Source organism: Protopterus annectens, chromosome 13.part0, assembly GCF_019279795.1.
Source record: "Protopterus annectens isolate FY-2018-M chromosome 13.part0, PAN1.0, whole genome shotgun sequence".
Lineage (NCBI taxonomy): Eukaryota > Metazoa > Chordata > Ceratodontiformes > Protopteridae > Protopterus > Protopterus annectens.
Window position 1 is genome coordinate 534799127 of NC_056747.1, and position 14449 is coordinate 534813575.

Sequence of the window (14449 nt, forward strand, 5' to 3'; positions counted from 1 at the left end):
GAATAAAACCATCTGACCTGCTGTGGGGTTTCTGAATGCCATGACATATCCTACACAAACCACTCTGCCAAAACGAAGGATGTGTACAACCTAAGAATCAAATGTTCATGTAAACATTATATGCCACTGGTTATCTGAAATGCCATGCCCAAAACTTAATAAAATCTGACACATAGATTATAACTTTAGTATAAAATCATTGTTCCTGTAATGTCCCCCCTCTGAGCCAGTAATCAAGGAGACTAGATCATCACCACTGACACTGAAGAGGGACGTTCACTTGGAACAAAAATGCATACACCCATCATTTTCAGATGAAGCTCTCTGCATCAAACATAATTTCTCTTAAGAGCAAACAGGGAACACACTAAGTCCAGGGTTTTGATTTTTCTCTATCTCCAGGGCCCCAGTGAGACTCCTCACTGGTACAGCTGCAGAGTTGAGTCTTCACCCGAGTGTCCAGGCCACAACCTCCAGCATCCTGTCTGTGAAACTAGTGCTTCATGTCCCTACTCCAAGGAGCTGAAACACAGCCTTGGAGATTTGATTTGCATGCACACACACACACCTGGGAAAGACTGGCACAGATTTGCAAGCTATGCCCCCTTCTACCCAGACTATAAGGTAGTTACACTGCCACCAGAAACTCTAACGCCAGCTACTCTAAGGCTCTTGCAAGAGTACCCAATTATACTGAGTGAAATTAATATTAATATTAATACCAATGATAGTATTTGACCAATGCAGTAAGGCTTTCAGGAGTGGCCACAGAGTCGCCAAATAGATATAAGTATTCTCAAAGGTTAAAATATTCTCTAAAGGACCAGTCACAATGAAAAGTTTAAATGTATTTGATAACAAATAATAAAAGGACATGAAAATATTAAATATCTATTTACAATAAATAAAAGAGTTTCAGTCACAGGAATATTAACATAATACAGATGAATATGTTCACACAGATACAGAAAAATAGTACTTAACTAATCTCACTATATTTTCCTGACTGATCTAAAGAATTTCTATTCCCTGGTTACTTACTAAAACAAGGAAAGATGAAGTAGGTGGGTTGTTCTTCTAAGTCATTTTCCAAAACAACAGACTGCTGTGAGGCTTCAGTCTCATCCAGTATTAAAACATAATTTCTACCCTGGATTACAGAATGACATTACATACATCTGGTCGCCATACTACCCCCTTTCCTAGCAAATGACCCAGAATCTCGCACATATGTACCAATAATACACACACATAGATTGGTTGCAGCTGCTGCAAGTTACAAAACAATAAAACTTTTCCACTCTTCCTGAGTAACAATTAGTTCACTGCTACGGACAATACAACAAGTATTCCTATTCCTTGTTTTCACAGACATTTTATCTCTGGCTGCTATCAGAACTGTAAGATACAATCTTTATGATCTACCAGGTAATTTTATTTCAAGCTATTTTTCAAATTTAGCTGGAGCTGAGCTTAATCTCTTCTCTTCCAGTATCCTCTGTTACAATATTAATTTCAATAGTTACAATACAGTCCGACATACAAGTGTATTATTTCTTTTTCCTGTCCAGCATGACATACTGTTGGTACATTTTTAACACAAGCAGCTTTACAAATACATTTTTCAACACAAGCATCTCTACAAATCAGTTTGCTATACAAATGACACATAATTCTTTACAAAACTCCAGCTAGCTATGCTGGCATATGTTACACACCCATTGCCCTACGTCTCCTGACACACCTGGAAATACCTCACATCATCACAGTGCCCAAGATACCAACACACAAATAATTATATAATACAATTTAACCTACTCACAACCCTCACTAGAAAATAAAAACAAAATTTGACTAAATTCCCCGTAGTCAGACTCCAAATTTAACCCTATAATAAATCAACCTTCCACAAAAGCAAGATGCAGCTACTGATTAAAAAAACACCCCTTTACAACTGATACAGCAATTCAAAATGCTAAAGCAAAACATGATAGAATATATGCCTCCCACTACTCAGACTTCCATACCCAAAGTGCCCTAAATAATTAAGCATACTCCAAACTGCATAAGATATTGCACAAAAAAAACACTTTAATAAAGAAGCAAACCATATGCAGCAAAATCATGCAGATTTCAACATTCATAAAATATGCCCCACCATAAAATTTTAACTGTGCCACCCCTATTTTTAATAGTTCAACATGCTGTTACCAGGCATTTATTTATGTGATTAATCAAATTCTTTAAACAAGCAAAATGCAGGAGTTTCCCTCAAAGTACCCTTAAATTCAATATTACCATATTATAAAGTTACTCTTGTATTTGAAACTATTAGTTATTAACTTAATTGCACACACGCACGTGTGTGTGTGTGTGTGTGTGTGTGTGTGTGTGTGTGTGTGTATAGCTATATAAATATGTGTTTATTTATTTTTTTAATATAAAACCACTCACCTATCAGATGTGTAATGCAACAGCTTAAATACCCCCATGCCTAACAACAGCTGCTGGACTGATGTTAATAATATTTAATAACATATATATTTAAATGTTTATATATATATATATATATATATATATATATATATACACACACACACACACACACACACACACACACACACACACACACACACACACACACACACATAACACTTCCCGTGGCCACCCTGTGAGACTAGCGATAAATGTACTTGTTTTACATATATTTTTTTAAATCCATTATTTAACTTTAAATAAATAATAGCTTGAAGTACCAGCAGTGTATGGATGCCTAAACAGCCGCCATATAGCCGATAAGCCCTCAAATTGACCTCCCATCCAGTTGCTGCCAGCTGGTTCCATCTTCATACTTTGACATGCCTGCTGACAGATCTGGCAGGCAGGCACAGAAGCACACCCTTAAAAAAGGAGTGCGCACCTTCACCCCCCCACCAATGACAACTCGTGGCTCATGAACAACAAGACTTTACAGGCAAGTAGTCGTTAAAGATAAAGAGACAAACACAATGCAAATCTCTTAACTTCTTTGTAGGGCAAGAGGCTTTCCATCAATAATAAGTATGAAACTCTAACATCAGGCATTACTAGATGATTATAATCCTCTGAAAATCAAACATTATATGAGCGACAGAGCAACAATATGAGGCATAATCTAGGTTGTTCTTTAAAATCAAGGACAGTTAGGAGGCATGGGAGGGTGCAATGCCTTGTACAGTATGAATATTTTTCATTCATTTGATCACAATGAGTCATCTGAAATATATTTAGTCAACTAAGTATATGCAACTGCTGGGCACATTTGTGTGTGCTCCTATATATGTATATATCTTTATCTATATCTGTCTATATACACATAATTATAAGTATGTGTGTCTATGTGTGAGTCTGTTTGTCTGTACCTCTGCATGTGTGTTTGTTGAAATGATATACTTACAAAACTTATATTTTGTGTATAAAATATTTCTTCCAACAATTCCATATGCTGTTCCATCTTTGAAACATTAGGTGGAGGAACTATTTTACATCAAAAATATATAAAAATGTACATGTTAATAAAAAAAAAAGAAACACGAAACAACTTAACAGACAGCTCATTACGAAATATAATAATACCCCCCAGGGTGGGTGTTATAGGGAAATAATGAGCCGTCTAGGGATGAATAGGCCCGATATTGCTGAATGATGTCCATTATTTCCCCAATAACACCCACCCATTATGGCTTGTATAAAATATATACTTTGCTGCTTCTTTGATCATTGCAAAACTGTCCTTTCAAGATGCATTAATGTCAGTGCAGCAAATCATGATGGAACAATACTGTGCTGATAAACTAATCTGCAAATGTTAATAAATTGAAAAGTTATGAAACTGAAAAAGACCACAGTGGTACAGTGAAATAAGAAAAGGTCCATTTAAGTAGATTGAAGGCTGACCTCAGTTTGTACTTTCACTCGATAATGTGAGTCCTGTGATCTGAAGAAGTTGAAAGATAAGCCAGTGCTGAGAAAACTGCATGATATAATTACAGAGGGAGTAAAAATGAAATTGAAACAAAAAAAGAATCATGCAGGCAAAAAATTAGGCAGGAGCAGATGCCGGTAGCAGGATAATGTCATATGAGGCAATACCACTGTCACGTCATCTTGCAGAAATGGAGACAGGTGTTTTCTTTCTTACAAAAAAACAGACACTGGAATAATAAAATGCAAAGGGAAATGTGTTTTTAATTATTGAAAACATTTATAGTAACACTTAGGCATACAAGGTGCACTTTTATGGTAAAACAGAGTGGAGCTGAACAAGGGGACAGGGTTAGAAAAGCAGCACGGGGAAGTGCATATGAAAAGCAAACAGGACAAGCTGGATCTTTCTATAGATTTTGGTTTTGTTATTGGGTAGGAGAGTTGTGTGAGGACAGGTGTCAAGTGAGAAAATTCTATCCTTAAAATAATAACCTGAAACACTGAAACTGAAGTTTGATATTGCAAACTTTTGTCTTAGTACTTTTTTAAAGCTGATATTGCTTGAATAAGAATATCATAAAATAGGAGTCCAAAAGAAGAAAGGTAGGATGTACTCCTCTGCCAATAAGCCTCCATGTATTTTGATGATTTTTTTTTTTGTTAAGAATGATTTACTGCAGCTAATACACACAGTTCTCCTACCCTGGGCTTTAGTTGCAAAAATGCCACTGTTTTATAAAGGATTCCCTACATCCCAGTTGTTGCCTTATAACTGCTTTGCAATAACAGGCAAAATGAATGGATACATCCTGTTTATAAACTGAAAGTGCTTTAAAAGTACACCTAAGGAAAGTTGCTGTAGATTTCATAGGCGGCCTTCTTAAGCCTAGCCATGCTTCTCCAAAGGTGAGAATCAAACCATGTACCCTGTGTCTGCAAGGTAAACACCTTAACCATTATACCAACCTCCAGTCCCATTTGAGCCTTACTGACAGTCTTTCTATGATTACATGAGCCATACTCTCCTGATTTCATCTGCTTCTGTAATTTATTCTGTAAATCGGTCAATTCTAAGAAGCATGTAAAGGCTATAGACTGCTGCAAGTTTTGTCTTGTGGGCTTGGGCTTTATTCCTTCATTTTCCATTAGCATCCCACACTACCATATGAGCCACTGTTTCAGGACCTCCCCTGAAAAGACTTGTGCCCAGGATATCTACCTGGTTAATAAAATAAAATAAAACAGAGTTATAAATAAGAGCCATAGGTCCATACTTTGTTCAGGTCTAACAGGGTGAACACAATTTTAGGAATGGAACTTTCTAACAGGTGGCATTTTGTTGTAACAGTGCATCTAGAAATATTATTTATACAGACACAAAGTTTTGTATTAATGACATTTTATTTTCTAAGCTGTTGCTCTTGTGAACAGTGTCTTTATTACTATCTCTGAGATTTAGTGTAAAAGGGAAAAGGTGACCTCAGAGGAAGTGTATTTAGGGACTGAGGGATATGGAGGCAGAGCTTCTACTCTGTTGGTGTAGAAAGACACAGTCTCCCAAAAATGCTCTTATATGAGGTTTGTACAATGCAGTAAGTGTAGATGATGTGTGCTTGCATTATTCTATTTTTAACATTTAAGCATTATTATTATTATTTATTTATTTACTTATTTATTTTACATTTGTTTACCGGGAAAGTCTGAATGGGCATGGATCCCACTTTCAGCAGAGGCCCAGGGAGAAAAGCTCCACAAAGATTAGTACAGCAAACACAGTAAATACAATACACATGTTAATAAAGTACAGTACAGAGTCAACAAGTTAATAAGGTACAGCTTCAAGGCCAAGAAAGGAGCAAAAAGTAAATATACTATAAGGAGCACAGCACAGTGTGTTACAATAAACAATACAGTTGAAAGGACGTTTTGTTCAGTCATTTGGTTACATTCATCAGTGGCTAGTACAGTAAACACACACTGATTAAGAGTATAGAAAAGAGTTATTGCAAGCTTTCATAGAAGGTTAAGGTATAATATGATCTTATTAAATGAAGCTATCCAGGGTCAGAACAATTACATAACCAAGAACTTTGTAAATGGGACCGGAGGAGTTTTTTGAAATTATTTTTGTTTTCAGTGGTCCTAATATCTACAGGGATGGTGTTACATGCTTTTACAACAGAAATGGAAAACAAGGAGTCCCCAGAGCTATTGCTGCTTTTGCCTATGCCAGCCTGTGCTGTATTGTGCACCTTAATAGGCGTTTGTTAGAGTAGATATTAAGTCGACCTTGAACAGCAGGAACTCTATCGGGATAATATAGAATTTGGTGGGCTATTGTAAGCTGGTTATATGTGAGCAGGTTGGGTAATTCTAACCAGGATAGTTGCTTGATTGCTATGCAGTGATATGTCCTGAAGGGTGAGTCAGAAGCAAACCTAGCTATTTTATTGTAGCAGGTGTTTAGCTTGTTAAAGTCTGCTTTGTTTAGGTTGATGAGTTTGGGGACGGCATAGGGGAGTGTGGATAGTAGGTGGGTTCTTGTGATGGTGGCTTTACTGTCATTGGTTAGGTACTTTTTACATGTATATAGGGTTCCGAGTTTTTAAGGACTTTCTTATTGTCTGTGCAATGTGCATGTCAAATTTCATGTTGTGATTTATGATAACCCTTAGAAGTTTGGTGTGTTGGAGAGGTGTGATAGGGGTGTTATTGGTTGAGAATATTGTGAATGGTGGTATGGGGGTCTAAGGCTCTAGTGGGATAGAATATCATTAGCTGTGTTTTATTGGGGTTAAGTATTAGTTGAGAGTTGGCTAACCAGGTTTCAACAGTGGTAAAGGACTCGTGTCAATTCCTGGAATTGAGGGAATGATGGGGCACAGCAGATTAGAGTAGAGTCATCGGCATTCTGGACTTGAGTGGGGTGCTGGGTAGCTTTGTGGAGTTGGTTGGTGAATATGCTGAAAAGAAGAAGTCCAAGAATGGATCCTTGGGGGACCCCTCGGGTGACAGGTAGGAGGGGAGATAAGGAGTTTTGCCATTCTACTGCTTGTTGGCAGTTGGTTAGAGAGTCTTGAAACCACACTAGTGTGGAGTGGCTGAGATTAAGATCGGAGAGAGCAGAAAGGAGTTTGGGATTGGAGACAGTATCGAAGACCATGGAGAGTTCTAGGAATACAGTGGATACTAGGTTAACATTGTTTCGATGCTGGTTTACTGTGTTGGTAAAGCTAATTAGAACTGTGGTAGTACTGTGATTGGTGTTGCTTAGCAGTTTATTAGTGAGGAGGATACACTTTTCGAGGATTTTAGATAAGGGGGATAGAATTATTAACATTATTTTGAATCTTGAGAGTGAATATTTTACTTCTGATCCCCAAAAATTCAGATGTTTAAAAAAAAAAAAAGGTTGCAAATTTGATTTATGGCCTGTGTCACACAAATGACACAATGCAGTGACCAGAAGTGTATTTTTAAGATTCCTTTGTTTATATATAATTCGAACATCATGACCTTTCAAAGTATTGAAAAGCAACATTTTGTGATATTACAAAGTCATATCTTCAGAATAAACTCATTATTTTATTTTTCTTCAGTCTTCTGTATTTTTTCTCACTTATGTTATATTGTTAATAACTTGTTTTTGGCCTGCCAGAGAGTATACAATGATAGACCTTATAATGTAGTAATATTAGTTTCTGACCAAGCAGTTCAGTGATTTTTAGTGTTCAGCAAGGGAGAAGAGGAAGACTGATAAATATCATGACATTCTGGTATATAAAGGGCAGTGAAGTTTCAGGTGTTATAGACTACTTCAATGAAAAATAAATAGGAAGAATATTAAGGCTGGCATGTGATATTTTACTTTGTTTAAATAATTAACACTGCTGTATCCCTAAACAAGATAACAGTCAATCAAATATATTAAGAAAACAAAGAAACATAAGGTGACACAATACCTGTGTTGCAAAATATTTTGTATGGCATTATGTCCTTTAATTTAACTTAACACTCACTTAACAAATGCCAATTGAAACTAGTAAGATAATATGACCCTTCGTGGATGAAGGAATTTAAAATGTTATTACCTGACAGAATCTCCAATAACACTAAACATTTTTAAGTCTCATAGTGTTTTGTTCATCACATTAAAATAATGTATTCTGATTATTTGGTTCATGTTTTGAAGTCAGATGGTTTCATTTCCAAGCTAATAAAATGGGGAAATGGAAATAGTTCTTGTGCTGTGTGGTATGCAGTTAAAGTTATGCTGTAACTTTAAAAAAAAACACTGTAAACAGACTGTAAGAAGAATTACCTGCGGCTTAACAGACACACATGCATGCACGCGCGCACCCCCCCCAACACACACACACACACACACACACACGCACACACACACACACACACTACCCAGCTCCTCCTTCTGCTTGCACAGGTATATAGTAGGCAGGCTTGCCTCTGATTGTATTAGTCACTCCTCTGGCAAGGAAGAAGAAAGAGCAACACAGCTGTATTTCAGGATAGAATTACATAAAGCATTCCCTACACTGAGGAAAAAAAAAAGAACTGCTTAAGGTCAAATCTCGTTTTCATTTCGTCCAAGAAGAAACACAAGAAGGCAAAAGCATGTCTGCTGGACTGGAGATCCTTGGACTGGCTCTGGCTGTTATTGGGTGGCTTGGTGCTATTATTTGCTGTGCCCTTCCCATGTGGAGGGTGACAGCCTTCATAGGTAACAATATTGTGGTAGCCCAGATCATCTGGGAGGGTTTGTGGATGAACTGTGTGGTGCAGAGCACAGGTCAGATGCAGTGTAAGATCTATGACTCCATGTTGGCACTTCCTCAGGATCTTCAGGCAGCCCGCGCTCTAACTGTGATCAGCATAGTTGTGGCCATTCTAGCTGTGTTCATAGCCATTGTTGGGGCAAAGTGCACCAACTGTGTGGAAGATGAGGCTACAAAGGCTAAGATCACCATCCTAGCAGGTGTCATGTTCCTCCTGTCTGGAGTGATGGAATTAATCCCTGTCAGCTGGTCTGCAAACACCATTATCCGAGATTTCTACAACCCCCTGGTGACTGATGCCCAGCGGAGGGAACTTGGGGCATCACTCTACATTGGCTGGGCAGCTTCTGCTCTGCTGATTCTTGGTGGGGCTCTGTTGTGCTGCTCTTGCCCACCTAAAGATGAGAAATATGCTCCATCTCGTGTTGGATACTCAGCTGCTCGGTCTACAGCACCAAGTGCCTATAACAGGAAAGACTATGTGTAACCTGTCTGGCCCATCAGAGAAGCTGCTTGTGCACTTCTACCTGAGAACTTCTGCACCTGTGCTACAGATGCTGCTGTGTGTCTGACACTTGAAGGAAGAGAAACCATAGGATTAAACAAGAAGACAAATCTTATTCCAAGAAAAATTACTGTACTGTTTTTTTCACTGACTCAGAAAAAAAAACTGTGGCGGGAATGAATTAAAGAAATGAATGGTACAAAACTGACCATTTAACATGGAGCATTTGAAAGAAATGGGCAGTGTTCATTTATATAGCCTTATATCTATATTTGTTACAATATCTGTTAACAAAATAAGTAAATAAAACAAGGACACAGCTCTTGCAAGAGTCAAGGAATTGAACTGCCAAAGGACGGAATAAGTGACTTGCTTGTGCGATGGAAGTTATATGTGTGTTAAAGACATATGATGGTGAGGAACATTATAAATAACATTATTTTAAGGTAGCAGACATAAGTTTCTACCAAACGTTTGTGTCTGAACCACACCTGTTCCCTTGTGATCCTATGTAAAATGATACTTTATGGTATAAGGCAATGTAGTTTAAACAAATAAGCAGAAGGAAAGGTGAACAACAAGTTATTTTATGCTGTGAATATTACATTGATCTGTGCATATTTGTTCTTTGTTCATAGTGATTACTGATTTTTTTGTGCATATATGTGTGTGCATGTCTATGTCTGCACAAGCGTGCCTAGATGTTGACAAGAGTCATAGCTTCTATGAAACTGAAGACAACATTTCTCTGTAGTAGGTCTGTTAAGCCCATCGTATTTCACCTTTGTCTGTTAGAACTGGTCTATTTCAACATTGTGCACTACCTTTCAATGGACACACGTGGCAGACATACAGAAAATGTTGCAGTAATATGGTTAATATTTCAATGGTGATCCAATGTTCACAGTAAAATTCTGGAAGCTAATAAAACAGGGATAAAATTCCCGCTTTTTGAGAAATACAGAAATTCACTTTTATTTCATTTTATATTTGCATGTGTCTCACTCTTTAAGAAACTATGTGAACTCTTCTTCAGAACAGTGCTATGAAAATGTAGTATCTGTTTCTGTACACGTGTACACATTTGTGTTATAGCGTTTGCCAGAATAATTAAAACATTTCTAAGACTGAGTAGTTTAGATCTCTAACTAGTCCCTGAAGTCATGCTGTACAAAATGAAGGTACTACTTATACAGTGACAGTAAAAATATAAGAAGAACGTTACTGTAAATTACTATCAGAATTGTGTATGATTCCCATCTTAGATGCCATAGGAATCAACAAATGTCAGTACTTTTAAGGAATGCCATATACTTCTTTGTAAAGTATTTAATTTTAGTGCTTTTAGAAATGTTATATTATTCTGATTCATATTACATTCTGCCTTTAATAATGCATCAGTGTTCTTCCTGATAATGTTCATGTGTGTGTGTGTGTTTATGCATTGCAAGAAATAAGGCACATAGCAAAAGTATTTCAAAGTTACCCATGAATGACGCAATAAAGGGAAAAGGATTAACAACTCATGAAAAAGAACAACAGTGCACAGGCATGCTGAAAACCATTTTAGGCTACCCTGTGAGTCCCATATTTTCACATAGACTACAATATGTGTCATACTGTAGGGGATGTCATCCTTTTCAGTGAAAGAAACTCAATCAAATACTATCTGAATTTTCTTTTCAATAAACTGTTTGCATTTCTCTTGCTGCATATCCTCTGTAAAGCTGTTTCATAAGCATAATCTCCCCAGAAATGCACATACTTTCCATATTAAAGAAAACCTTTACAGTGTGCGGTGGAAAGCAGCTAGTGGTTGACGTATGGTATTTTGGAAAATGTGATATTTTCTGGTTTAGTTTCCTTGCCTTAGCTGTCTAACTGATATAAGGCTGTTTGGTGTACGTCACATGATGATGTTCACAGATAATGAACCAGGCTCTCTGACTCACAGCTGTATTTATTACACAGATTAGAACCAATGCTGTGTAATGCCTAGCTGCTAGGTACAGATCATCAGATGGATGACATATTAAGCCCATTACCATAAGGAAACTTGAGAAACAAATTTCAATTTCACGTAGCACTCGAGTGATCATGGAAAACACACTTTCTCACTTTCATTCTTTCTTACTTTCAAGATGCATTCATCCATAATTTTTCCCTAAAATGGCTACTGACTGACTGTTAAAACCCTTATGATCTTATTTAAAAAAGCAACATAAAAACATTTCCACAACCTGTAACAACTGCTGCTTGCTACATGTTAAAATTTTCCCCAACATTTTCCAATTAATAAAAACAGCATGTACTCTGTATTTTTTATCATTGTTAACTTAATCCTGTTTTTTTGTAGCATGAAGATTTCTGCAACACTCGCACTATCACACCTGAGGATTAATGTATATCAATGTACTGAATGTAGACAAAATGGATAGTCAAGACGTAACCTCCATGGTAGGGTTTTTTCTCTGTCAGCTACACTCCGGCTTTAAGTAATAAAAGACTGGAAGGTGATGAGCAGTGAGCATACCAAACTGATTATTTCTATACTTTAGAAGGCAGGTCTGCTAAATCTCAAGTGTAAAGGTCCGTGTTGTAGCAACCCTGTAATTAAAATCCTTTCTGCCCTGTAGTATCCATTTCTTAACACTTATCCTCATTTGTGCTTTGTGTGAGCCTAATTTATACAAAAGAGATCAAAACAGCATCATTTTCAGATAAGTCAAATAATAAAGTTTTAATTGTTTTAATTCATTTTTTTCTGACGGTAACAGGTTTAGTGACTTTATTCTGTAATGTACTAGCCAAGCTCTCATTTATTTATGTATGTATGTTATGTGTTTATATATGATTTTGTAAACCTGGAAATAAATACAGCTAACATATATAAAATGCAGTAAGTTATGTTTTTTGTTTGTGAGTTTATAGTTTCAGTGGCATGATGTAAATTAAATACTGACTGTGTTCTGCTAACCTAATGCATTTCTCGTTGTTTGCTTGATTCTAGGATTTCAGTTTGACAGATGAACGCCTTACAATGTAATTATTTCAGCCAATTGTTACCTTGGTTTTCAATAAAATGAAGAGGCTCTTGATAATCAGGGTCCCTACTATTTTTCTAAAAATTAGTGTAAGCAATGTAGCTTACAACAGCTATAAAGGATCATTCTTTGCCCCTTAGTTTTCCTGATATTTGCTGCATTCCTTGTCTAACCCATACGAAAATGGTGTTTCTTGTAAATGGAACATGCTGTGTAAATTCTGACTTGAAATGTGTATTATTTAGAACTAAATAAAATATTCACATTGTATATGTCAAGTTAAATACTCGCTTTTGATGCTAAAACAGATTTCTGGATGCTAGCCTAGTCCTAGGTATTTGAGCTCATGTTCTGCTAACACTGTAGTATACTATGAGGTGTGTGTGCTGTATTCCAAAGCATACCTTTCAGCTGTCCAGATTTTGGCAGAATGTCCAAATATTTGCCTCATATTTTTGATCTGTTTCTTATAAAACTGTGGTTTTCTGACAAACCACTGACATTGAGGACTGTAGTCAGAAAACTAATGGCACACTTTTGAGTTTCAGTCATATCCGTCAGAAAATAAATGCTAATGGGGAAAACCTGTTATTCCATCAAATTTCCAAGTCTGTAAGAGCAATATTTAAAAAGTGCCACTATTTTGGGCTTTTGTCCCCACACTCTTTGTGCCTTTGTCCAGCTTTCTTACTCTTAAGAGGTTGAGAGGTATGCTCCAAAGGTTATATCCCTCTAAACATATGTTAAGTCAAGGACCCAAGGTCTGAGCTGTTGGTTGTTCTGGTGGGGAGATACAAGATCCCTTGACACTTAAACTGAAACAAAGGGAAATCTCCACAGTACCTTTCCACATTCACTTAAACAAAACACCCTTGTTCGTGACTGAGAAGGGTGTATTTCAGATCACTGCACTTAAGTTTTAATTAAATGAATAATGCGCACAGCTCGCTGAATGTATATACTTGTGTCAAGAACATGCGTCCCCCTGTTTTAGGTATGCTGTACCTTGAAATGGCAGTGCTGGATGAAGTCCAGGCAGGTGGGGGTGGCACAGAATTGTTGACACAAACATTAGGCCTTAGCGCTGAGTCACTGCCCTGAGGCTAGGCTTTGTAATCTTTAAAATGAAACAGCCATTAGCTCCTTAATTTCTTAATCTGCAAATGAAAACAGACTTCTTCATTTTGAACTTAGCCCTTTTAATGGACTCAGATTCATTCAACTGTAACTAGTTTGTCTTTTTTTCTAAGGATTTGTTTCCTAGTAGCTAAAAAGGATTGTAACAGATGAATGGTGCTGCACCCATAGTACTATATGCAAAACAAATGTGCTTTAAATATCTTCAGAAATTATTTATTTATTTATTTTACATTTGTTAACCGGATTGGTCTGACTGGGCTAGAAGTCCTTTTTCAGCAGAGGCCCGAGGAGAAAAGCTCCAAAACAAAAAACATAAACCATGAATGAATAAAAATACATAAACCATGATACGATAAAACAGTAGGGTGCCAACTATACAATAAAGAAATTCTAAGGTATGTCAGTACAGAGACAGACTTTTAGACAAATCTTAGTTACATATATACACAGGGTAGAAATGCATATAACAGTTAGCGAAATATTCAATTACAGTTTCATTGGTATGAGGGGTGTAATTAAAGTAAGATATGTGACAGTTCTTATTTGACATGTAAATGAAAATGATGACACAGAATGTAGGAAATATTCCTAGTAACAGAGAGAGAGTAAAAGAAAGAAAAACAGTCCACTATTTCTTATTTGACTCTCCTGTTCATTATCTGTTCAGTCACGTTTACACTTTTAACTCCCTGCAGCACTTCAGTGTCATTTCCATGTGAAATTATAACGTACCTCTAATAACTCTTTTGGAAATGAACTGATACTGTCTACTTACAAACTAGAAAGGCTGTTAAGAAAGCTAAGAATGTAAGTTGCTGTATTCAAATAACACACTTTATCACAGAGAAAATAGCATTATGAGGAGTCATACAAAAGATTATGACATTTAACTTGCAGGTTCAGATCTTGCTAAAGACAACTAACTTGTTTGCATTGCAAACTATGTAATAACTCTGCATCCAGGCAAGGAATGTATTACGTTTTGTTACCCATATGAAGGC

At 36.7% G+C, this 14449-nt stretch overlaps 1 protein-coding gene and 1 long non-coding RNA gene across 2 annotated transcripts in view; both read left to right on the forward strand.

Annotated features, from left to right (window-relative positions):
* The window catches only part of LOC122787447, a 221830-nt gene that overhangs the window by 27133 nt on the left and 180248 nt on the right, over positions 1-14449 (forward strand). The window lies entirely within an intron of this gene.
* On the forward strand, positions 8442-12159 carry LOC122787445 (claudin-3-like). The gene has a single exon (XM_044054162.1). It carries the CDS (start codon positions 8599-8601, stop codon positions 9244-9246), a length of 648 nt encoding a protein of 215 aa, XP_043910097.1. The 5' UTR covers positions 8442-8598; the 3' UTR covers positions 9247-12159.

Excerpts from the sequence above, each read along its gene's own strand:
- LOC122787445 (XM_044054162.1), top strand. The coding sequence starts at position 8,599 with ATGTCTGCTGGACTGGAGATCCTTGGACTGGCTCTGGCTGTTATTGGG.